The 27,425-nt window shown below is 37.3% G+C and overlaps 1 protein-coding gene across 11 annotated transcripts in view; it reads left to right on the forward strand.

Annotated features, from left to right (window-relative positions):
• The window catches only part of dennd1a (DENN/MADD domain containing 1A), a 536,086-nt gene that overhangs the window by 274,299 nt on the left and 234,362 nt on the right, over window positions 1-27,425 (forward strand). For 10 of the 11 annotated variants that reach the window (XM_069888617.1, XM_069888520.1, XM_069888538.1 and 7 more), the window contains 4 exons: window positions 6,047-6,116; window positions 6,707-6,787; window positions 8,936-8,989; window positions 10,964-11,074. In XM_069888617.1, the coding sequence (XP_069744718.1) occupies window positions 6,047-6,116; window positions 6,707-6,787; window positions 8,936-8,989; window positions 10,964-11,074 (316 nt within the window). Of the gene's footprint in view, window positions 1-6,046; window positions 6,117-6,706; window positions 6,788-8,935; window positions 8,990-10,963; window positions 11,075-18,499; window positions 18,577-27,425 lie in introns of those variants that run through there. The other variant, XM_069888586.1, reaches the window with a different exon arrangement.

Raw genomic sequence — 27,425 nt, forward strand, 5'->3', positions numbered from 1 at the left:
GATAGACTAGAATGCCTATACTTATTCAAAGTAAGGCAAAAATTTGGACTGGGACAAATATATATCAATTGGGTGAAAACATTATATAGGTCTAGCATACAGGGTTGTCTGCTGTCTCCAGGTTTGTTTGTATTGGCTATTGAATTATTAGCAGAATATATTAGAAAGACCCGAACATAAGGGGTTTTAAGTTGGACCAAGTTGAGCACAAAATAAACTTATTTGAAAACTGTGCTGTTATATGTAATGAAACCAGCTGAATCTTTGCCTAAACTATAGGCCACCCTGGAAGAATACAGTATAATCTCTGGATATGAAGTAAATTGAGGAAAAAGTGAGATTATACCCGTAACTAATTTGGATTATTGGGGATATAAGCAAGGGAGTCAATTTAAATGGCAGATGGGTAGTATAAAATATCTAGGGATCATGATAGATAGAGACCTGGGAAACTTTTATAAATTAAATTATCCCCCATCCTTGCAAAAATTGAAGATGATTTAAATGGAGAAGTCTGTCCATCACTCTGATGGGCAGGGTGAACTGTATAAAAATGAAGATGTTGCAGTATCTTTTTCAGTCCATTCTCATTTACCTGAAACGGAAATTTTTTAAGACACTGGTAATACAGGAACTTTTCTTTAGAAATGGCAAAGTCTCTAGGATCTCCATGGACAAATTAACGTGGGATTATGGATTGGTGGAGGGGGGCTAGGATTACCAGATATTAGGAAATGCTACTTTACCAGCCCAGTCAAGATTCCTTGAATCTTTATTTGAAGGTGACCCACCAAAATGAGTCAATATAGGACTACATAGTATAGGGGAGAAGGTGGCGAAGGATTTCATCTATAAGACAAATACGAAATTAATAGGAAAAAGAACAGATAATCCCATTCTAGAACATTTTTTAAAGAATCTGGAGAGAATTTAATGATTGTATTGCTAAAAATATTGTAATATTGCCATGAGCACCCTTGATAAGCAATGAGTTGTTGCTTATGAACTTGGGCAACAAAATTTTGGATATTTGGTATCGAAAGGGGACCTGAAATGTTGAGGACTACTATGAAAATTATGTCCTTTGATTTGCCTAATGGATCTTTTCATAATTTTCTCCATTTAAGATCCTTAAAAATGGGCCCTACAATGACCCCACCTGAAGGGAACAAGGTGGAAAGGTTACTTTGACTGGGAGACGCTCTCAAATTTATATCCAGAATATACTTTGTGCTTCAAAATGAGAGCCCAAAACCGGGCCTGCAAATATCGAGGAAGAGGTGGGATTCGGACTTGGGAATAATGATTAAGAGTATTGGTCAGCTTTATGTAGGGAGAGCATGACATTGGTGATGAATGCCAGACTTGGATTGGTACAGTATAATTTTTTATACCAATTATACCTCACACCACAAAAATTACATAAAGGAAAACAAGGATGTTGGAAATGTGCTTTAGGTGTGGGTTAGAAATTGGTATTTTTATATACTCCACATGGACCCGCAAGAAGATGAGTCCATTTTTGCTTGTATTATCTATTATATTAACTAGGATTACGGGGGCAGACTTCCCGCTGGTCCTGGAGTTGTATTTATTGGGAAACCTGGATGACGTGGCAGAAAATTAACAAAATTTCAAATTAAATTTGTAGATATTGCCCTGTCAGTAGCAAAAAAAATATTCCGATCACCTGGAAGTCTGACCTCCTCACCCCCACTCATCACTCAATGGTCCATAGAGATGCACAACTGTATGCCCGTGGAGAAAATAATGTATAATTTAAGAAATAAATGACACTTTTGCCAAAAAATAGCAACCATATCTAGGGTACTTTGGTGCCCAGTTATAAGAATAACACACAGCTCTAAAAAGCTTATAAAATAAGTAGAGACAACAGCAGTGTAGCACCTGTGACAGATTATATAGATATGTTTTTGGGAGATAAATTGGGAAAGGTTTGTTAAGAGTAGTTCACATACAAACAGTTTAAAACTGATCTTAAATGAAATACTGGAACAACAAATCTTTCTCTGAAAACCGACAAGAACCTTCCTGAGCAATAACCATTTACCTTTCATGCACCAAAGCTTGGTGAACTTTATAAATGTTAAAGTCTCTGCACAGTATAAGAATTGCCTGCAACCGGTGAACTTGGAGGAATAAGAAGTGAGATTGGACTGTGAACCAAAGAACATTTCTGAACTTACAGACATTTAGAATGTGCTTAGAATTAGAATGGGGTTAAATTAGGTTAATTAAGTTAAAGTATGATTCTGTTTTCTTGTTTAAAGATAATTAAAAGCAACTTTTGTTTCAGTAACCATTTGTCTTGCTAAATATCTATTGCTGCTGAGTTTTGAGGTCCTCAGGGTTCGTAACACACCCCAAAGAATGGAAAAAGATCAGTGAGACTGGCGGTAGACTTGAGTTTTTTCTTTATTTTAATTTTAGTTTTGTTTTGATTAATTTTGATATTTGGGGAGGGAGGGAAATTGCAAGTAAACTAATATTGTATTTTTAAACATGAATTGTACTAAAAGAATGTGTAAATATCTTGAAAATAATTGTGTTTTTAAACATGAGATTGTTTATTTTGAAAAATGATAAAATAAAATTTCCGAGAAAGATAAAATACCTCATTTCTTCTTGTACATTTAGACAGTGTACATATATTGCAGATTCTTTGAGTTCCCTTACCTAGTGGCCTATCGTAGACACTCACATTTATCTACTTGTCAGGAAGGCACTTCCTGAGAAGACTGAAGTGGGCAAGGCTACTATTATGCCAACCTCTATCAAGAGTGTCCAGGCTGGCTGCATCACAGTGTGCTGCAGAGAGTTGGATTGGAGATCAATCCACTGGACCATAAAAGTTGCAAAGAGGATCATTGGAGTCTCCCTCCCCCCCCCCCCCCCCCCCCAGCAACATAATTTACTGAGATTGTTGTCTGAAATAGGCGTGTCAAATCATTGAGAACCCCACACGACATCTTTCAGTGCTCCTGTCGGGGAAGAGATACAGGAATATCAGAGCCAGCACCACCAGACTGAGGAACAACTTCTTCCCACGAGCAGTGAGAATACTGACCAAAACTGTTCAATATTTATTTATTTATTTCTATAGATAAATTATTTGTTCTGCATATGAATTGTTTGTCTATACGTGTGTCTGCAAGTTTTGCACCGACGACCCGGAGTACACTGTTTCGTTGGGTTGTACTTGTGCAACGAGATGACAATAAGCTTGACTTGACGACTTGATTAAGGGGATTATTCTCATTTCAGCAGTGGTTTCTGGTGAGGAAGTGAATCGGAGGCAGTGACATAAAACTGGCAGGGATTCCAAAAAGCAGCCAAAAATCAAAACTTTTAAGTGAGCCTGAAACTTTGATGTAACAACTTAAACAGAAACCATAAAGTGCATGTGAAATTATGATTCTGAAATTGGAACTTCAATTTTGAAATTGAAAATATTGGAAATTTCAGGTGCAGCAGAAAAAACTAAGGCATTCAAATTCTTCTTGTGCCCAAGCATCCTCTGGGTTTCTCTCTTCCAAACAAGTAAGAAGTTAATCCCAGGCAATAAATGTACTCAACAAACAATTGGCAAAGATATTTGCTTTGAGCTCATATATATTGACTTGTAAAATTTGAAAATCAGCCAAATTGTGCAGCAAGACGTGAAGTAATTCAAGCACCAGAAATTTTCACGTAAAATGTAGCAGCAGGCTGTTGGAGGGAAGTGACACAGCATATGTGTTTGAATTTTCATCTCCTGTGGCACAGTTCGTGATAAGTTATTTTGTAATAATGGTGGTGCTGAATCATGCAATATAGAATTAGAATTGGGCAACTGACATACATTGAGTGAATTTATTGAACTTTATCATTATTTCATAGCATCAGCTTTTTACCAGCGGTTTAAAGTATTTTTGGTTATTTTTCTCCAGAGATGTCCTGCTACCAACTGTTACATATCTTCTTGGCTGTAATAGTTTTCAAGCTTAAATAAATCTTAGGCAATGCGTAACAGATTGGACAAGTGGGAGGGCGAGCATGTTGCAGAAGTGTGAGAAGTTAGGGGGCATTTCTGCTTGATTGAGAAGCTTTCCAGAATTTAGATAACACCTAGATAGCTTTGTAATTGAAAGGATTTCATTGAGTTTGTTTAAACAACTGAAATAATTGTGGATCAGTTCTTTCTGATTGTTTACATGGAACTGTCCTGCTAAGTGGTGCTTGAAGATTACAATTTTTCAAATTGAATTTTGTTTTAAATTGGAGGTTAATCTGCAAAGTGCTATGTACATTTATTACTCTGAGAGTAGCAGCTGCATGAATAATATGACAAAGAAATTCACTTGGTTGCTGTCGTAAATATAATCAGAACCAAAAGGATAAGAACTCTATACTCAACTCCACTACAATATTACAAGTGGGAAATTTACTTAGGGTTTTATCTGTATAGTTGATGAGATTTTCCCCACAGGTTTTTCCATTGGTGTTTGAAATTGACCATTTACTCTTTCTTTCTTCTAGAAAAAAATGTTCAGTAGGTTGTGCAAGATCCATAGAAATAGAATTACAATGCCAGCAGCCTGGGTTTCCATTACTGTCATAAAGAAGTTTGTACATTTTCCCCGAGACTGTGTGGGTTTCCTCTGGATGCTCTTATTTCCTCCTATGTTCCAAAGACATATGGGGTTAGTGGGTGAAATGGTTGCATAGGTGTATTTTGACAGTGAGGGCTTGTGCATGGAAAGGCCTGTCATCGTGTTGTGTCTCTAAATTAAAAAAATTAAAATTCATGTGTTACGTCAAAAACTTGGTAGGAACTGGAAAAGTGATGAAAGAAATGTTTCATATTTTAATTCTTATTTTTTCAGTTTTCAGTTCTGAGGAAGAGTCTTCAACATGAACTGCTTCTCTTTCCACAGTGCTGCCTGACTAACATTTATTTCAGATTTATAGCAACCACAGTTTAAAAAAAAATTGAATTAAATAGAAGTTCACTTGGTCAATTTCCCTCCCTTAAATCACGCACGCAAAAAAAAATCAAATGAGGTTATTATGTCTTTTGTTCATGGTAAGATTTTTGTATCTTTTCCTTTAGCCTGTGGTGGATATTTTTCCACTGTGAAGAATGGTAAAAAAGTACTTGGACACCATGATTTCCACCACACACTTCAGTTCTCCATCTTGGCTTTTTCTTCAGTACATGAAGGCCAAGTCTCACTAGGATATCGTTGCATACCTTTTCAAGCCCAACTAAAGACTTGCACTTGCAGAGCTCAGGGAATAGGTTGATTCTCTGGCCAAGGGATGCTTTGGAAAGGACTCACTAAAAAAATGAGGTTGAATCTTTAAAAAAAACTTTTATTGTGAAGTAAGATGATACACTTGGTACGCTTGAAGAAAAGCTGAGTTCTGTAACAAGAGTTTTCACAAGGAAACATGTTATTCAGTTTGATAAAGAATACCTATTACTTATTCCAATAATGAATGTTTACCTCCATCGTGTCTTAAGCAAGACTTCATAATGAACGGTGCTTGTTAAATTTATTAAATTTCATTGGTATTTCTGGTAATATTATTTGTATCTTATTTGTTATTACAGTAGCCATTCTTGCTTACAGCAGGTGTCATTTATAGTTCATCCATTGCAAAATGTGTATCAGCTGTCTAGTTAACATCATAGTTCGTCAGATTCAATGATATTTCAGCATGTTTTCTAATATAATGCTGCTAGGCTACTAGTCAATGGAAAGGAGCTTAGTTCCCAATGAATGGACTAAAGTTCTAATTGCATTCTAGATTAACTTTTGATTGTATGCTTATCAAAATATATAATTTTTTTGGTGATTTATTGAATTTCCAAATTCTAAATATCTCAATACAAACATTTTGATAACAGTTTGAAAGTGCTTTTCAGAGCTGATTATTAATAATGCATGAACTTTGGCTAAAATTACAAAACTGAAGTTATTATTGTCAACTTCAGTTAAAGTGGTGCTCGAAATAAAGCCGACTATGTATTTATTTCCAGCTATTTACCCTGGTTTGAAGTTTTCTACAAGCTTTTGAACATCTTAGCAGAATACACTGCCAAAGGCCAGGTATTGTATTTTTATATATAGTGCAATGATTAAAAAATAGATCATGTGATATTTCTGAAATTAATCAAAATTAATAGTTTTCTAAATAAAATTATCGATAAGAAAATTATTTTAACTGTACTAATTTTCATTTCAATTTTGAAATTCAAACTTTTAAATCAATATTATAATAACAATGGAATTTATCATATTTCAGAATCCACTTTTGCATATTTTTGAATGATGTGTTCAAAACGAGTAATTCTGTCATTGGTTTCAAGCTTGGTTTATATCTGTCATTTTGCTGAATTTATAATTTAATAAGCTGTTGCATGTAAAAATAAACACAAGCATAGGGAATCCTTTTATCTCCGTCTTCTACAAATGATGTGTACCACCAGAGCACTTGGCTCAGAAATGAGCTCTTTCTTGCACCAGTTTTTTCCTGTCACTTTCTGATAATTGGCAGAGAAACATTTCAACTTGTTGATACTAGAGAACATTCTTCCTTTAAGTTTAATCTTACAGAAATGCCACTTATCAAACCATTCATAGAAATGCAAATCTTTTTTTAAAATAATTTTCTATTTTGTGCCTGTGGAATGTTTCAGGACTGTCAGTGGAAGAATTTACTACATTTACTATACTGCCTTGTTCCTCCGCAACCAGGCGCTGCTGTTCAATTAGGTGTGGTAAGTTGAATGTTGCTGTTGAGTTAGTTCTGCACTTTCATATGTTAACTCTGCTCTCGCTTCCTCAGTAATAGGCAAGTCTCAGCATTTTAGATGTCACTTCCAGACTCTGGGCACACGTACTTTTATTTGAATGGAATGAAGAGAGTTTTGTAAAGGACAGAAGATTGGCTCATAGCTGATCCTGCAGGGAGATGAGGGAATTTCTAAAGCTATCAACATATTAGAATTGGAGATTTGATCCGGATCTTTGGCTTTTGTGTAATTTAACATGATAGTTATCTACTTTCTACTCTGTGTAATTCATATGCCTGTAGAATGGGATTTGTTTTGTGTATGTATGCAGCCGCTTCTACAGTTTTCAAAATTATTTAGTTGGTAGTTCATGTATAACCACATCGGGCATAGTAATTGTAAAATGAGAAGTACTTGTCATATTTGGTAATGGCCTTGCATCACATTATGTGTAAAGATTTTACTTATCTAGAAATTTTAGGTAGTGTGCACAGAATGACATAAATCTAAACAACTTAAATCATTTTTTTACATTCCTGCTTAGTGATGGCCACTGTGGTTGTTTGTCCTTGCCAGGGCATTGGCTGGTTGTGAAGATAACCCCAGCTGCACCAAGCCAAGCTCTATGGATTCTGCCTGTTCGACCGAAAGAGCAGGTTGTCTTGGAGGCTCTGTGGTCTGATGGGATAGTTCAGCTCATTTCAGGCATTTCATTCTTGTGGTTCAAAAGAAAGCTTCTGGTCTGCCCCTCTGCTTAAACATTTCATGGGCAATGGAGCAAGAAAGGATATCAAAGAGCAGCTTATGGAAGGCTTTGTTTCCTTGAGCTGTTCAGTTGCTGTGGGAGCACTTGAACTGAACAGCTAGACAGTTGAAATGGAAAGAGATGAAAAAAGTGGTTTAACATTTTTGAAACATTATTTGTTGGATACTGGGATCGAAGCCAAATTGGGAGATGATATTTTTGAGAATCTTAAATTGATGGAGAATTATTGCAAATTAATTTGCAGAGATGCCAAAAGTAGTATTTTCTTTTAAGCAAAAGATCCAGGCTAATTGTAATTGTTACCATTAAATTGAAAGGTCCCCTGATGGAAAAATTGTTTTGCTTTAGACAGTGTTTGTTGCATATACACACACACACACACACACACACACACACACACACGCGCGCGCGCAGTGTGTATGCGTGTGTGTGATATATAAATATGTATAAAATGTATGTATGTGTGTGTGATATATATATATATATTCATATATTATATAAAATGTGTATGATATATATATGAAATGTGTATACACACACACCCTGCATATACCCTCCCTCCTCCCACCTCTCATTGTATAATGGAAACAGCTGTAATGCTGGGATTTCCACATGCTCATAACTTAATGAAGAAATCCTGTCAGTGGTTTGTCTTTCCTTCTCATGCTGGATAGATCAGGGGGTGGAAAAGAGAAGGTCCTGCTGCAATAAAAATTTGAAGATATATAATGCTTTGATGCATTGAATGCGTAATTTTTTTTATGGCCATTAAGTGAACATAATCACTGCTTAACAAGTTTTCTGACCATAGAAAATAATTTTATTTATGTACTGTACCTTGTATTTTACTCACCCATTTAAAACGTAGCAAGTTTTAATTTTTTTCCTAAACATTTATATTACTTCAGCTTCTACCCCATTCTTTTGTGTATAATTCAATCTTTATTTAGCTGGTGCACAATCTCTGAGCATTCTTTAATACAGTGGGTTTCGTATGACATCGTAATTGCTCGATGCCATGGAGCTCTTGGAATAGTCCCTTGACAATATCAGATGTTGGAACAATGGCAGTCCCTGCCTTAGGTGTACATGGGCAACGATGGGCCCTGCCACTTTGCCAAAACATGCAAATCTGTGGTGTTATACCTTGGAACTCAAGCACTGATATATATAGATCCACTCAGAGTTTAACTAATTTAACTAAGTGATTTCCAGGTCCCTGCAGACTTCGATTTTATTTTTGACTCCATTATCTAGCAGAAACAAATTGCATTAAAACAGAGAGCCCTTTATAGAATTATACTTTAGATACTATCTACAAACATTAAGCTATGAAAATGATTCTAAAGATCTTTTTCCTTTGGCAGCATTTGTACTTTACTACACCTAGTAACCAAGAACTTCCTAGCATACCTGAAAATGTAAGTGATTTGATGTAATGATTGTAGACATCCATATGTATTATATGATGTATGCAGACCAGGGAAGTGATTTTTTTTTTAATGGGTCTGTTCTTGTTTTTCATTCCCTTATTTTTGTTTCCCCCTCATTATCCCTCTTCCTTTTCTCCCCCTCCTCTTTCCATTTCTGTCCTCCCATTCCAAGGCTCCTTGTCTGCTCTCTGTTCCTTTCTCTCTTCCTGTTCTTCTCTTCATCGGCAGCAACACCCCTTCTCATCTTACTCCCTTTGCCTTCCTGATCCCAGTACCCTCTGCGTCCAGCCATCAACTTCACCCATCTGTCTCCTCCTCTGTTCATGGCAACTTGTGGTCCTGCCTCCAGCTAAATCAGTTTCTTATTCTTGTCTTCCTGCAAGTGAAACGTATTTAATTGTATGTGGTTACAGTTAGGAGTTGTGTACACCACTTCTATAAGTGACTTCTAGCCTTTATTATTTCCTATATCTATCCTAACCACTGACTTAAAACTTTGCTGGAGAAATTGCTGTATTGGGTTGTTCCTGCACCTTTTCTTCCCTTCCTACCTTCCTGCATATCACACATCCTTTAGTATTCTGATACACGCCGTTCTGTAGCCATGTCTCTATGTTAATCAAATAATTTTTAAGAAATTCTATTGGTGGTTACAGTTCATATACTTTGTTTTGAATCTTGTGTCCATTCAGATGCACAGTTTTTAGTTTTGCATTTTAAAAATTATTTTTGTAATCCTTGCTTAGAAGCACAGAACCATAGAAAATTACAGGACAGAAAACAGGCCCTTCAGCCCTTCTAGTCTGTTCCAAATTATTATTCTGCCTGGTCCCACTGACCTGCACAAAGTCCTTAGCCCTCCATACCCCTCCCATCTATGTATCTGTCCAAATTTTTCTTAAATATGGAAATTGAGCTTACATTCATCACTTCGGATGGCAGCTCATTCCACACTCCCACTACTCTCTGTGTGAAGAATTTCCCTCTAAGCTTTTCCCCTTTCACCCTTAACCCAAGTCCTCTGGTTTGTATTTCACCTAACCTCAGTGGAAAAAGCCTACTTGCATTTACTCTATCTATATACCCCTCATAATTATGCTCCAGGGAATCAAGTCCTAACCTGTTTATCCTTTCCCTATGACTCAGTTCCTGAATCCCAGTAACATCCTAGTAAATTTTCTCTACACTTTTTCAATCTTATTGGTATCCTTCCTGTAGTTAGGTGACCAGAACTGCACACAATACTCCAAATTTGGCCTCATCAATGTCTTATACAACTTTACCAGATCATCCCAACTCCTATACTTCATACTTTGACTTTAACTTATAGATTTGCACTTTCTATTCTTTCCTGTCATAGTCTGTTGTGCTTTTTTTTCTTGCTGTCTCTACTCTGATTTACCTATCTTTTCAACCTTGATCCCTTTCATGCACCTTAAACCCCACTATTTCTTCAAAACCCTCTCCACTTGTTGGTTACATGGTTTGCTAGAACATTGGTCCTAGCATGTTTCAGGTGTAGATCATCCCCAGTGGCACAGCTCCCACTTTCCACTTCCTAGAGGAGCCCATTTCTTCACCATACCAGGCTTTGACCCATGGATTCAATTGTATCTGAAGCGATGTACATTTGTAAATGGCAATAATGATGGAAAACCATTGAAATAATATTTTTCTGCATAAAAAGTTAGGTAAAGTTTGCATTTTGTTAGAGTTATAGATAATGCATATTTGACAATTAGTTACATTTCCTCAAATAAAGTGGACTTCTAGCAGGGATGGCAGAAGGAGGTAAACTGATCTGTGGTATCAAATAGATTTCATGATTTATACAAACAGCATTATTTTATTAAATTTGAAGATTATTATCAGAGATTATTGTTAATATGTGTAAATAATTTCACTTTTTTTTGGCAATGATGCTACTCCTCTCTAAATTTTGAAAATGGTTTTCTCTTTCAGAGAAACCTGACTGAGTATTTTGTAGCTGTAGATGTCAACAACATGCTCCACCTTTATGCCAGTATGCTGTATGAACGCCGCGTTCTCATCACCTGCAGTAAACTAAGCAGTGTAAGTAGCGTTGACAGCAGCCAGTCATAAATATCTCAACCATCTCGCATGGTCTGTCACAACACAGGCATAAATAGTATGTGTTTTATTCACACAAAACAGGTTCACTTTTAAAGATTAATGCTAATAGAGATTGGGCAAAACAACATCTCCATGATATTTCCCAAAATCTGCCAGCTGTCCTTGATTGAAACTTGGCCGGCAGCAGCCTTGTCAATGGCAAGTGTCACATTCAGTTCCTAAAAGCTGTGCGTTCCTGCCAAGAGAAAGCTCCAAGCTCCAGTCTGTAGATTACTACTATTAACTCAAGTTTCTGTGCATATTGACATTGATGCATGTTCTAAAAGATGTTTAATGAAAAAAGGAAATGATGGAACTTGTAGAAGCTTTCTCATAAGCGGGCATACTATTTCTAACCTTTTAAGGTTGCGTTGAAGGTGTGGACAGGCACTTGTTTCCTGCTGCCTCTACTGCCTTTGATGTGTGAGCAAAGCATATTCCTTCTGCTGTGATTTCTACACCCCATCACCCCTGGGAAGTATCTGGATTCATTTTGTATCTCCCTTAATGTTTCAAGCCAAGGTTACTCATAAATCTTGTGCGAATCTAAGTCATGGGACCTTTTACTCTTTGAGTTGCTTCGGATTCTTCCAGGTCATTGGATCACTTTGAGGTAAAATCATTTACATTTGTGTCCATTGAAGATTATTTGAAGGTTTATCAGGGTAGAATATTGAGGATTATTAAAGTACTATCTTAATCTATATACATTAATAACCTGATTATTTACATATTTCATTTTGCTGTTATATTTTAATACTTTGGTGACATCTAAAATGTTAATTATAATCCAAGTGTAACTTGTAAATAGTGCCTTAAATATCGTTCAAGAGTATTGCTGGTTGACTGAAAGGAGAACATTTCCTACTCGAACCATAGAAAGGCCCCTTCAGCCCTCCTAGTCTGTGCCGAACCAAATTAGTACACAGATAGAAAATTACTTCCTTGAGAATTCACTGCACTGGTGAAATTTTGGAAACGCATATGGTTGTGATTGTATTTTTATTTAAAGCAATGGGCTTGGATAACTATTCCCAATTGTCCAGAAGACAACAGCTGCAAAATAAAAAAAACCACCCACGCAGATCGCTGTGTACGAAAGATTTGTTTCTTTGCAGTCACTTCCAGCTGCTGCTCTGGTCACAAGCTTAAATGTTTGTGTCAAAAAGTTACTTGCGGTGGCTCAACTTGTGGCCACAAAACTGTGCTGACCAAATAGCAGAATTCTTATGCTCAGGATTATTCTCAATGCAGTTGTGTTCTACTTGAGTTTGGAACAGTCAATGGGTGAACCTGATGTACAAATGGGAGATTTTGACAAAAGTTATTCAGCTTTCCTCTTCCTAATTGCTGCATACTTCACTCACGGGATCAGAACAGTTAGAGGCCTGCCTAGTAGAACACCTTGCTCGTTCGATCACACTTGCAAGTCACCAGAATGTGACCAGCAACCACGGGATATTCCAACAACCAGTGAATGAATGATGGTGTTGAGCATAAGTTACTGGACTGGATCAGGGCAGTTTGGAAATTTAAAACTGATTGAACCTAAAATTGAAATAGAAGTAACTTCAAAACTATGCTGTTGTTTAAAAACTTTGTTCACCAATGAACTTCATAGGTGGAAATCGGTCACCCTTACTTGGGGTGGTTCACATGTGATTCCTTAACCACCAAAATGAGATTTTTATTCCAACATAAGGGCAGCAGCTTCAGGAAGGAAACAGAATGACATCAAAACTAGATGCAAGGAATGTAAATTGCTATAAAACTTTCTTAAAAGGTAAGTTAAGAAATTAGGGAGTTAAAGACGAAAGTCTGGAGATGCTGTAATGGCAGTTTAATACACAAGTGCTGGAGAAACTCAGCAGGACCTGAATGTTCATAGGAAGCAAGGTTATATAACTAATATTTTAGGCCTGAGCCCTTTGTCAGGGGATGAACAAAAAAGCAGGCAGGTGCCTGAATAAAATGGTGGGAAAGGAGGAAAGAAGAGGTGGGAGAGGAGTAGAGGCTAACAAGCAAGAGGTCATAGGTGAATGTGGGTCAGAGGGCAGAAGAAAAAGAAACTAGGAAGTGACAGGGGAGGGGCTAGTTTTCTGAATGGAGAGGGAAAGGGTGGGGAGCTGGAGGAAGAGATAGAAGGTTGGAGAATGCCCAGGTGGAACATTAGGTCTTGTTCCTCCCAGTTACAGGTAGCCTCAGTTTGGCCGTGCATGAGGCTATGAACAGAAATGTCGGTCGAGGAATAGGCACGAAATTTAAATTGGCTACCATAGTCCTCGCTATTGTAGTGGACAGAGCAAATATGTTCAGTGAAACGATTCTTCCCAGCTGCATCCAGTCTCTCAATGTAGAGGAAGCCACAATGGGAGCAGCAGATGCAATAGATGTCCCCCTGCAGATTCACAAGTGAAATGTTGCTTCAAGTGAAACAAAGAAGTTAACTGTGTCAGGTGATAACTTCATCTTTTTGGTCTGATTTGTAAGTTTTCAAGCTCATTCCCTGTCCTGATAAAATCTGTACACATTATTCTGGTGCTTTTCATCTGTCAGGAAGTCCTTGAACACATTTCTGCCACTTCAGTGACATAAAGGACTCTTATCCGCTATGATTGCTTCATCTTCTTCTGGCAATGCTGATACTCTGGCCTACTTAGGCTCCCATCAAGTACCAAATGATGAAAGCTCAGCAAGATTGAAAAGCACTATCACCCTCAAAGAAGGTTTTGCTTCTGTGACATTATGGCCATATTGCACTCACACTTCAGAAACACATGCTGAAAAATTGTTTCACTAATCAATAAGTTTGTGATGTACATCTGAACAGAATGGCAGTGTTTTCCTACTTGATAGACTTTTACAATTGTTAAAACATAATGGAAATTTTTCTCTAAGTCGCTACATAACAGCACAGATGTGTTACCTGTCATGTGGCTGAAGCTATCCAGAAATAAAAGCTTCTCATGTTCCATTTAGGCCTTTATGTGTACTGAAGTTAACTGTATGAGGGTCTGTTCTGTATAAGTAATGGATTTGTTAATATAAAGATCAGAGTAAAATAGTTATTTAATAACTTTAAATATAGCCATTTTACACTGAGCCATGTCATCTTTGAATATTGAATGATATTCATTGCTCAAAACTGAAAGGATATGCAAAGGGAATCAGGAGCCAAAAGGTGAGTTACCTCCATGAATTCTATGCAGTTTGGACACAAAGGAAAGAGAATGGTTGTCACTAGTAGCTCAACTTGCATTTGAGAGAAGGGAAGTTTGTATTATGTTCTGAGGTACATTCACTACCATCTGATCTTGAACAGAGCAGCTCCTGTACCACGCTGTGATGCATCCAGCAATTGTGCTTTTGATGGTACACTTGTGAAAGTTATTGAGGGACAATTGGGGCAGGCCAAACTTCCTTACTCTTCTAAGAAAGTAAAGGCATTGGTGCACTTCCTTGATCGATATTTCAACGTGCTTGTCCCAGGTCAGGTCTTTGGAGATATTTATTCCTAAGATCTTGAAACTCTCTACTCTTCATTGCCATTCATGTGGAAAGGAGTATCATTGGGCAGTGTCTTGAAAAGGCATACAAAAGAATCTGGAAAGAATTAGGTAAAAAATACTGAGAGGTTTCTGTTGGATTTCAGTGGGAGAAGTGTCTTTTTTTTTTGCAAGAAATCGTGTTGTAATTCTGGACTAGATAGAACATTGCAGTTCATAGTAAATAGCATGCATGTGACTGCAATGAAGAAATCCCTTAAATTATATAAAACTTTAAATGTGAAAATTTTCTTTGGGCACTTTGTAATCACTTCACTTAGCACCTTCCCATTTTGCAAAGGATAAGCAACACCTGTTTTCTCACCAGTTTCTGCATCACCAGCTCTGGCTCTGAGTATGATTTGGAAATTTCCTTGTCCTGTACCTTCAGCTGTCACCTATACAGAAGAATAAATGCATTTTGGTGGTTATTTTGAGATTCTCCTTTCTTTCTGAATTTATGTGTCCCAATGTTTCAAAGTTGGGAGCTGTTGTCCAATTAAGTGAAAAGCATGAGTCCTGACTCATTTAGTTAAATAACTAAACTATATTTTAGTGAGTTGACAAGAGTAAAAATAGTAAGGTGGCAGAAAAGCCTGTTTTTTTTTAAGGCAGAGAAATAATTTAAAGAACAAGTGGTGAAACACGGCACTTTTACGGGAAAAGTCAGAGTGTGGCCTTCAAATAATTACATAAGTTAAAGGTGCCTTACAAACAATTGGAGTCCAATGGGATGATATAATGGTGGGGGGGGGGGGGGGGGTCGGGGAAATCTTCAATGGAGTTTTCTTGCGCAGATAGGATTTCCTGTGGAACTCAAGAGACTTGGAATAGGTGGTCATTAGCCCCAGGACAGGTCAGCAGTCATGTCATTTTGTTTGAGCATTTTAATTCAGGTCCTTCACCCTGTTCAGGCTAGGTAACTATTTCGATACTGACTTTAGTGATGAGATTCCTGAAAGGTCATCATCATAAGCACATTCTGAATGCAATATTATAATCACCTTTCTGACATGCCTGGTGATAGCTCCTGTGGAGTTTTCATTTAATCTTTAAAACGTTGACACCTCTAATAAGAACCATGACACTTTGGTGATCTAAGCCTGGAAAACTTAAAAAGTTAAATTGGAAATTATGTATTTGTACAGTTGTTAGAGGTTGAGTATGACATCAGAAACTCTGGCAAATTTCTACAGAAGTGTGGTGGAAAATGTGCTGACCAGCTGCATGGTATGGAAACATCAATATTCCTGAGCATAAAGCCATCCAAAAGGTAGTGGACACAGCCCAGAACATCACAGGCAAACCCCTCCCCACTATTGAGTACATCTAGAGGGAATGGTGCTGTCAGAGAGTAGCAGCAATCACCAAGGATCCACACCTCCTAGCACATGCTCTGTTCTCGCTGCTGCCATAAGCAAAGAGGAAGAGGTGCCACAAGACTTGCACCTCCAGGTTCAGGAACAGCTGGTGTCCCCTCCACCATCAGACTCTTCAACAACAAACTCAGTCAGGGACTCTGTAATGGAGGATTTAGACCATGCTTTTGCTTATACAAGTTTAAGTATCAGTGACCTACTTTGAGAATAATGTATGAAGCCGACATAATCTAAATTCCACCATGGGGCCCAGAGATGCATATGAATGAATCAGCAGACATAATCTAATTTACACCGTGAGGCCCAGAGATGCAGTTGTCTTTTGTTGGTCGCAGACTGTCAGGAGACCTTGAAGATAATTAAATAATTTATTCAAAGAGATAAGCTATGAGTAAACAATTTTTGGGTAATATAAGCCATGGTCCCACTGCTGAAGTTTGAGACTTTCCGAGAGGTGGCAACATCTCTCAGCAAGAAGAAGAACTTCTAGACTCCAACCTACGTCCCGGTCAGGGGAGGTGGAGAAGCTGCTACCGTCACCCAGACCACCTACTACAAGTGTGCGGTCATTGCCTCTCTTCGGTAGTTGGGACCAGTCCAGGTGTTGATAAGTATAATTGGGAAGGGCTTGCATATTGTAGTTTGAATTCAGCTTTAGATTTAGTAATAAAGATTTGTATAAACTGAAGTGCTCTCGGTGTGTGTCTCTGTTTTCTTTCGATAGCTCAAACACTGTGACCAATCTAAAACGAACAAAGTGAGAGGTACAAGTTTACCCAGGACAGACTTGTTTAAGGATTCTTACTTGTGGACTTTATCGATTTTCTTTTTGTTCTCTCTGTACTGCACATTCAGTTTGTTTACATTTGTTATCTGTTTACAGTTCTTTGTTTACATGTTTTATGCTGTGTACAGTTTATTTTTTGCACAACTAATAATTGGTAATTCTGCCACGCCCACAGGAAAAAGAATCTCAGGGTTGTATGTGATGTCATGTATGTACTCCAACAATAACTCTGAAAATGACAGTAGTAAAGAATCTTGTTCAAATAACATCTGAAAGAGCTGAGTTTTAATGTATCCTCTGATTTGTGAAAAATTGTAGAAACAAGAATCAAAGCAATGAAGCTATTCCTTTATCATGTGGGTTTAAAGGTGTTATATAAACACATATTCAAATTGTTTTAGCAAGTTCAAAAAGAAATTGCTGTCATCTATGCGAATAAGATCTTAATATGTCTTAGCTCCTCCGCATTTGCCAAGGACAGTGCAGCAGTTTGTATTTTTGAACCAGCTAACCGAATGTCCCAATCCTCTATCAGCTTAATGCCAGTATTTTGGCTGAACATATCAGCAAAACATGGGGAATGAAGTGCTCCTATCAATATAATTATCAAATATAGGGCAGGCAGTTGTAAAAGCCCTGACCCCCCACCCCCCCCCCCACTCATGTTCAAGTTATTTATCATCTAATTGTACCAGTACAACACAACAAAACATCGTTATTTGGTCCACAGTGCATAGTAGTGCAAATACTCAGAATGATGTCGCGCACATACAGACAGGTTCAGCACATATATGCATAGATTTAAAATAAATACTATTAATAAATAGTGGAGTCTCGAAGAGTGCATTTAGCAGTTCATCTGTCATTTAGTCGTCTCACTGATGACCCCCTTGATATGCTTCAGTGGTCAATCCCTTTCCAAAAGAGATGGTTGGCTGAAGGAAAATGGGATCACTTTTTACAGAGGTTTGTATTAAATGGTTACATTTCAAGGAATATAGTTATTCTTAAAATTCAGCTAATACATGTGGGCACATAAATAATGAGGGAGGTCTAGATCCCAGACATGACATGCCTCAACTGTTCTTAGCAATTACACTGGTCTCAATAAAATTTGTAAGGATTTATTTCGGACACTGAGAGAGGTGTCATTGTGAACATCCCAAAATATGGTTAACTGCAGTCTCAGAAGGACATAATCTCAATAATCATGGCACGTTGCACCTTTGATACACGAGGCTCACTAAAGTTGGAGATCTGAGTGTAGTTTCAGAACAAGAGGTTGCGAGATTTTCGTAGTCTTTCCAGGAAAGCACTTTACAAGCTTTAAAGCACAGGGTGGGGGTGGGGGGGGGGGGTGGGGTCGAGGTGGGCTTATATCCCAGACTGTATGAAACAAAATTCAAAGAATGGCACGTCCATGGCCTGAAATAGGAAATATCCGAAGGAGCAAAGCCTAGTAAATAGAAGCGAGTGCACCATTAGTGTGTGCCACCTCGGGACTGCAAAGCAGTAGAGACTTGTTTCTTAAATTGAGGGATGGGAAGTATGCACACAATGAAAGGAATAACTACTGTTAAACCAGCTTCACTTTATGCTGAAAATTTAGTTTTGAACTCTGTCTTCATCCAATTTTCCGAAGAAAAAAGGAAGTGTTTATCAAAGTGAAAGTTACTAAAACAATATTACTTTTAATAATTTAACAGCTGCTGTATTGAAGAAAACTTCGAGGTAAGTAGCTTTACGAAATCTTAATGCATCTGCTCTTATTCTTGAACCAGAAATTGCCTGGAGCTTTGACGTTCAGTCATCAGTCTGCCTCATTATAAACAGCTTGGTTTCAGTATAGTGATCACTAATCAAATGATGACTGTTACACGTGTGTTATTTCTATGCTTGACAGAAGGTGTAGCCAAAGCTTTTCTCCCTGGAATTGCACACAGCAGTCAGTACAAGCCCCAGTTGGTGCAAATGAGGTTATCTCTAGGCCATCTAGTTTTCATGCTAATTAACAGCAGTTTCAGTTTCTTTTCTGGTTTACAACTCCTACTGAAAAGCGCCATGTCCCAATTACAGAGGGCCAAATGGATCAATGCAGATTATAGAAATATAATGGTATCTCAGCAGGGACATTTATCCTTGCACTGTTCATTTAAATGGCATATATTGATTGGCTTGGCTCAGCAAATGTGTGATTGCTATTGGAAGTTAAATAGTTTCAGTCCATAACCTGATGGCTTGCATAGTTACTGAACTGTCTGTTGTCTCATGGGATGTGTTGACAATGTTATACAGCTCAATGTTGATATACAGTGTAATGGTGGCCCTGTGTAAAATAATGAGACAGTTGCCATTACCAGAGATAAAGTTGAACAATGCAAACTATTTTGCTTCATTTGCAGTCATTCCAAGATGCTGTTCTATAATCTGCAGTATTGGCATGGCATGATATTTAATGATTCCACATGCTATTGCATTGACAAAAGCATTGTGTACGAGTTGGTAATTGGACCTGAAGCAATTTGAAGAGCTAGTTATAATTCCATAGGTAGATAATGTAAAAATATTTTAATATGGTTCAGCACACCCATCTTAAGAGTCCAAGTTGTCAGGAATAACAGATCTTGCCTAATATACTATTCAATATTTTCTAGCCTCTATACTAACAGTTGCATCTTATTATTAAAAATCCTATAAGCCTCCCAGGTGCTATGGAAATGACAATATTACAGGAAGACAGTTATAGCTTTCAGTTTATTTTAATACAGCAATCAGTGATGTTTGCTATTCCCGAATTAATTCCCTAGCTGTATTGCTAACGATTTAAATGAGGAGATAGAGCATTCGCCACACTTGCAACTTAAGCATTTTCATTTTTTTAAAAATATCTGACATTGAGTGTAAACAAATTAATTATCCAAGGGGTCATTTAAAACAATTACATTAGTAGCTCTCAAAAATAAGTTATCTGTGTATATGGTTTTATATAAGTGCCAGCATACAATGTGGAGCATACAAGATGTATTTGATGGTAGGAATGACACCACTTCATAAAGTCCACGTGAATATATGTAGAGAAGTAAACAAGATCTCAGTCGCATTTGACTTTCTGCTGGTGTTTCTTTGTCCTGTATTTAATACTAGATATACTGACTGTTTGAGAGCAAATCCTTAGAATCCCTTATCTTTGTCATTCAGCCTAAATTGATTGATTATTAATCTATTTGCTTAGATTGTCACAAAATAATGGTTTCTAAATATTAACCTCTGTAAACAAGATTTACCTGTAAATGAGGCATGTCCATTTCCAGTCAAACTACCCCTTTGCATCTTTTTTTTTTGTTTCATGAGAGGAGTATGAGACAGGAGATTGACAACCTAATATGAGAAAGGAGTACTTGGTTATTGATAGGTAAAGATTATGTTTGTGACAAGATTGTGAACAAAAGTGCAAAAGAGATTTTGTGTATAATGGAACACAGAAGAAATCTTACAGCTTGAAGTACAAGTCAATATTAGTGCAGTTTGTATGAGTCATGAAAAAATAATGATTCTACTCAGGAAGGTTAAAAGTAGCATGGCAGGTGGGTGGGAATTAGAGTGGTAGGTGAGTAAATGGGGGATTGAGGGGAAGGTAGAGGTTAGGTCAAGGTCAGGCAGGGCAAGGTGAATGAATGTGGTAACTGATGGACTGATTTTTTAATTTCATATTGGGTAAGGGAGATGAAAGCCTGGATTACTGCATGCCACTATGATGTGGTAAACATTGTAGAGACTTGTCTGAAAGAGGGACAGGACCAGCAACTGAACATTTTAGAGTTTGACTCTTTCAGACATGATAGAGAATGTCACAATGGCATTGTAGAGCTCATCCACTGAGGCCGTACAGGTAGAGCTCAGAGATTAGGAAGGCGCTATTACTATGATTGGGTTGGACAAAAAATTCCCAATAGCCAGTGCTCCCTCTTTTGAGAAACTGATATATGATAATGAAAAGATGCAATAGCAACAGGATGGTTGTAGCAGTTGACTTTAATTTCCCCAATATTCACTGGGACTTCCTCAGCTTAAGAGGCAGAATTTGTTAGATGTTTCCAATAAAGTTTCCTGAAACAGTGCATAGATAGTTGTGTTTCCTCCTGGAGCAGGCATATTGAGAGTGCCTACTTCTGAGATCAAAAATGGAAGAAGAAAGGTAATCTCTTACTGATAATGATCGACCCACTGAATTCCACCAGCAGAATGTTTTATCCTGCATTTGCAGTCTCCTGTGTCTCAGAAGTAAGACCACATTGAGCCAAACTTCCCCAGAACAATGAACTGAGTTCAGAGAATCACAGCATAGAAGGAACAAGTTCATCCCAGCAAATATGTACCATCCCAATGTAACAGCAGTCCATCGATTTCTCTTCCTCTGCTTTCTCCCCTTGACCCTGCAAACTCCTTCCTCTCAGATACTTATGCAGCTCCTCTTTGAATAATGTCTTCATGACCACTCCTGGCAGTGCATTCCCTACTATTCACTGCATGTGCGAAAGAAAATCAGTCCTTGATGCTCACAAATGTGCCTTGCATGTGGAAAACTACGATACCGATGTAGAAATCATGACTGTGTTGTAAATGTCCAGTTCTATTATCTGACAAATACCATTACAACGGGAGGTGATTATTATATTTGATGTGCACGCTTGCACAATTGCAAAAATAGATAGTGCCCTCCATAATGTTTGGGACAAAGACAATGTTTTTCCTTTATTTGCCCCTGTGCTCCACAGTTTTCAATTTATAATCAACCATTCACAAACATTTAAAGTGCACATTCCAGATTTTATTTAACGACATTTGTAGACATTTTCGTTCGACCATGTAGAAATTACAGCAATTTTTATACATAGTCCCCTCATTTCAGGGCAGCATAATGTTTCGGATATTTGGCTTCACAAATGTTTGTGATTACTCAGGTATGTTTATTTGCGTCATGGTGCAGGTATAAGAGAGATAGGCTTGCTTCTAAGCTTTTCATCACCTTTGGAGTCTGTAGTTGCCCTTCAAAGTGAGGACCAGAGTTGTGCCAATGAAAGTTAATGAAGCTATTATGAGCTATTATAAGATGAAAAACAAGAATAAAACAGTAAGAGACATCTGCCAAACCTTAGAATTACAAAAATCAACTGTTTAGAACATCATTAAGAAGAAAGAGTGTATTGGTTAGCTTAGCAATCTCAAAGGGACTGGTATTCAAAGGAAGACCACCATTGCTGATGACGGAAGAAATACAGAGGCTACACTGCAGGATGCAAACCACTAGTTAGCCACAGAAAGGATGGCCGGATTATAGTTTGCCAAGAAGTATTCTGGAAATTCTGGAAAAGGTCTTCTGGACACATGATGGCAAGAGCAAAGTGTGGAGGCATAAAGGAACTGTCTAAGATCTAAAGCATGCCACCTTTGCCATGGTTTTCTTCTTGAAATGTAGCCTTTGAATTTCTGTTCATGAAGTCTTCTGCAGATAGTAGTTATTGACATAGCCACTCCTGCCTCCTTATGAGTTTTGCTGATCCGTTGAACATGGAGAATTTTCATCAATATGATGAGAATTCTTCTGTAATCAGCAGTGGTGGTCTTCCTTGGAATACGCTCTTTCTTCTTAATCATGTTCCAGTTGATTTTGGTAATCCTAAGGTTTGGCAGATGTCTCTTACTGTTTTATTCTTGTTTTTCAGCCTCATAATGGCTTCTTTGACTTTTGTTGACACATCACTAGGCTTCATGTTGAAAAGTGTCAACTACAGACTCTAAAAGTGATCAAAAGCTTAAAAGTAAATCTAGTTCTTCTAAACCTGCACTCTTCTTTCTTCTTTTCTTCTTCTTTGGCTTGGCTTCGCGGACGAAGATTTATGGAGGGGTAATGTCCACGTCAGCTGCAGGCTCGTTTGTGGCTGACAAGTCCGATGCGGGACAGGCAGACACGGTTGCAGCGGTTGCAAGGCAAAATTGGTGGGTTGGGGTTGGGTGTTGGGTTTTTCCTCCTTTGTCTTTTGTCAATGAGGTGGGCTCTGCAGTCTTCTTCAAAGGAGGTTGCTGCCCGCCGAACTGTGAGGCGCCAAGATGCACAGTTTGAGGCGATATCAGCCCACTGGCAGGCACCAAGAGATTTCTTTAGGCAGTCTTTGTACCTCTTCTTTGGTGCACCTCTGTCTCGGTGCCCAGTGGAGAGCTCGCCATGTAACACGATCTTGGGAAGGCGATGGTCCTCCATTCTGGAGACGTGACTACCTGAGTACTCACAAACGCCCGGGAAGCCAAATGTCCTAAATATTATGCTGCCCTGAAATGATGGACTATGTAAAAAAAGTCCTGTAATTTCTACATGGTCAAACCAAAATGTCTACAAATAACCTTGAATAACATCTGAAATGTGCACTTTAATTACACGTGAATTGTTTGATTACAAATTGAAAACTGTGGAGAACAGGGGCTAATAAAGGAAAAAAAGTATCGTTGTCTCAAACATTATGCAGGGCACTATATCTTTCACCTGCATTATACTGGGGAGAATTATGCAGTTAATTTCCAGTTTTCCATTCTCCAATGTTCACTGTCTCATTATGGAAGGCTGTTGTAAGATGACCACATGCAAGTGCTTGGAATTGCAAGAGTTTGGAATCAGATAAGAACAGCAAATCTCCATCTCTGAAGTTACTTTCATGGTTGCTGTTAGTAACTTATTATACAAAATTTATTTAATAACTTGCATCTAAATTCTCTATTTGCTTTAAGATTCAATGTGTGTCTCAACCTTTTTATTTCCACTCACATACCACTTTAAGTAATCCCTATGCCATCGGTGCTCTGTGTCTGGTAAGGGATTGCTTAAGGTGGTATGTGGGTGGGAAGGGAAGGTTGAGAATCACTGCTCTAGACCCAATTTTACTGAAATATTTTGCTTGAGAAAAATTGTCATTGGCCCATTTCCTTTGGAGTTATGAAACCGTGGACATAATGCGTCAATTAGGTATGATTAAAACAGAGGTTTTCAAACTTTTTCTTTCCACCCACATACCACCTTAAGCAATCCCTTACTAATCACAGAGTAGCAGTGGCATAGGGAATACTTAAAGTGGTATGTGAGTTGAAAAAAAAGGTTGAGAATCACTACTCTAGGCCATGGGGGTCCAAAGCCACCCCCTTCCCTGGTAGCAAGCACACATTTAAGTAAAAAACTTGTTTTCTTTTTAGCTCATGTAACATTAAAAAATTTTTATGTAGTCGCTTGGAGAGAAGTACAGAAGAAACCAAAAGTTGACTGCTTCACAGGGAAGGGGGCCCATAAACCCCAGCAGAGTCCTAAGGGTGCCAATAGCCAAACAAAAAGGCTGAGAATGGCTGCTCTAGACCATTAGTACAAACCTTCTGATGTTATTCCATTAGTTTACCCATTGTGCCACATTATGCTCAGAGAATTCTCTGAAGTTGCATTTATAAATTATCACAACTGCTGAAGTGAACCTAAATTGCTAAATTGATGCTCTTTCCTCAGTATAAAGGCTGCACTAATTTTGCTGAAGAGAAAGTGATTATAAGAAGACAAATTCACATGGGTAGATTGTATCATAAATTTGACATCAAAAGTTAAAATGGAATGATAAAAAATAATGACAATAAAGTGAGCATTAAAAGATGCAAATAAGCTATGATGCTATACTCTGCATCTTTCAGGTACTTCAACCGTATTTACCGGTTACTTGACCAAAACCATAGAAGACAAAACCAGTGATGTATTGAATTTTGTCATGTAAATTTCCCATTCTCATCTCTATATTGGAATATTTCTGTCAGTCATTGGGAATTCTCAAACTTCATAATAGTGCAGTTTCCCTCCCCTGTAGCTTTACAAATGCAGCTCAATGAAATCTGCTCTGTGTTAAATTTCATGGACAATGCAAGAGCTAATTTATCATCATAAATAAACTGAACTATAATTGTTTTGGGAACCAAACTGTGTATAGACATGTCGACATTTGAATTGTGATGTATGTTTATCTGAAAAATGTTTGGTTGCGACTGCAGTAATGTTAAATAATGATTATTTATTGATTTAGCATTGCCATTGCATTACTTGTTGGTACACTTAGTTCCAAAGAACAAGTGGGGAGTTCTAGAACCTGATCCAGATCTAAATGTTCCAATATTTTTAATAATATGAGTGGAGATAGAAATGGATCAAATGCTCCCTTGAGCCTGCTATTCTTCAGTGGCTCCATGTGTGTTTTTTTTTAAAGCTAACATTGGCATGCTGAAATTCTGGTGTTATTTGTGATAATTTGAGTTAACTAACCATGATTAGAAGTGTTGGCGATGGCAATGAAAACATTTACTGTATTAACTCCTGCTGTAAAAATCGGAGAAAAATTGGTCTCGAGGTCCAAAATAGATATCATTAAAAGGAATTAAAAGTACAGTTGTTCAGATAAATTAGCATCAAATTTCTTTAACATTTTCGTCTGTACCAATTCATCTCACTCCAACACATTTCTTTATACTGCAGTGCGTCTATTACAGATTATAGAGAAGTGGTGAATCATGGTTGTACATTGAATGCTGGTTAAAAGATGAAAATTGGAAGATCACACAATGTTTCAATCCTGATAGAAACCAAATTGACCTGCGTAAGGTTGAAGAAATGCATTCATTGAATTGGGTTAAAAATGAGATCTTAGTAATTTACTGCCCAGCAACAAATAATGAATTTCAGAATAAATTATATGCGCCATTATTTTAATATCTTTTAAAAGTCCAAATGCTCTTTGGAATTTCAGTGGACTCAAAAGTAGAAATAATATTTTGTAAGGTTTGTTACTGCTTGGACTTTCTTTTACTAAATTGAATATGAACGTTAATAGTAAAAATGTTAAGTATTTATTTTGGTAAAAATTTGCAGTTCAAATTTACAGATATTTCTGAACCTATTAAGTATTCTGTAAATTTTATTCTCTTCATTTTATGCTTCCATTTGGTTAATAAAATAAATTCCTTTCATTGGACTCAGTGTAGTGACCCCTTGGAGGCAAAATATATTTGATGGAATTGAAAGAGATTGATAATTACCCCTTGATGAATATTCATAATGACTGGATACTTTGGGCAAAATTTACACCAAATGATTTTCTATTTATTTCCTGTGAGATTTTGATGGGTCACTCTTAAGTGTCATTCTATAGTTGAATGAAAGTGACCTTCACTGACATTCAGTTTATGCTTTTTTTCCTGCTATTATTTATATTTGTAAAAAAGAAAAACATTTTGTATTTTAAAGGAATTTCATATATAATGTATCTGTAGAATATAGAAAGATTGAAATTATATAATATCTGCTTGAGTAAATTTAAGCAATGTTTGATTCTAGGAAAATATGTGGTATTAATAACATGATGATCTTGGTAATATTCTCCCTGAATTATGATCCAAGGAGTTTTTGGGAGGAGTTTTATTTAGTTTTCATCGATTTTCAATTGCATTATTTGTAGGTAGAACATGATGTAATAAAGTTAAGTAGGGAATGTGGCCTATATAGTGAAAATTCTATGTCACTGAATTTTGCAATGGGCTGATGCATCTTGTGTGTGTGTGTGTGTGTGTGTGTGTGTGTGTGTGTGTGTGTGTGTGTGTGTGTGTGTGTGTGTGTGTGTGTGTGTGTGTTATACAGAGGTGTATGCTAGTTGCTTTGATGAAATGACAATGAGGAGTCAAGCCATGTGTCTTTAGGTTATATGGGTTAATTGGAATAAGGGCTGCAGATATAATTTAGTTCACATTTCCTGGCCTTTTTCCCACCGTAGTGCTAATATTATAATATAGTTAACCACAGGAAATGTCAAATTTTGAAGCAGTCAAATAAAGTTTGCTGGATGTTAAGGAGTTTCTTTGCAGTAAAGGGTAGGAAGGTGAACAAGGGAAATTACACATGAAATGATGCAGTCACTGGTACTGGAGCGTGATCATTGTTTGCAAAATGTGTTTGTTTTATAGCTACAGAATCCAGATATTTGTAATAATTGCTATGTGGTTATGAATTTTATTTTATCCATAGAATCAATTTTAAAAGTTACTTCTCAATCCTTGAGTAGAACATGAATAAATATCTTCCCTATTGGTCCACTTTAAGGTGTGCATCTTTCCATGTTTATTCCAAACTTTCCTCACCAGTCCCACCCTGTGATATAGCATCATTTCCACCCTACTTGGAGTCATTCAGTGGAAAACCTATTTGTGCAGGAACATAATGATCTCTGAAATTTAGGATGAGCTAAGGTGGGATCCAAATGTTCTTTGGGCAAATGATCAAACGGTGAAACCAAATCTGGTTCCTTGAGACGTGGACTTGTTTACAGCATAGTTCTTTTCTAATGGAGGACCATGAACATGTTAATGGGCATTGAGAGGAAATCAATGAAAATATGTGAACACTTCAAATTCATAGGACTGGACCATAGATATTTGTTTGAAAGGTTTAGGCATGTTTGTTTTTTATACTGCTAAGTACATTAAAATTAGTAAGGAATTAGATGCCATCTTCTCTA

The sequence above is a fragment of the Narcine bancroftii genome, chromosome 1, assembly GCF_036971445.1.
Source record: "Narcine bancroftii isolate sNarBan1 chromosome 1, sNarBan1.hap1, whole genome shotgun sequence".
NCBI lineage: Eukaryota > Metazoa > Chordata > Chondrichthyes > Torpediniformes > Narcinidae > Narcine > Narcine bancroftii.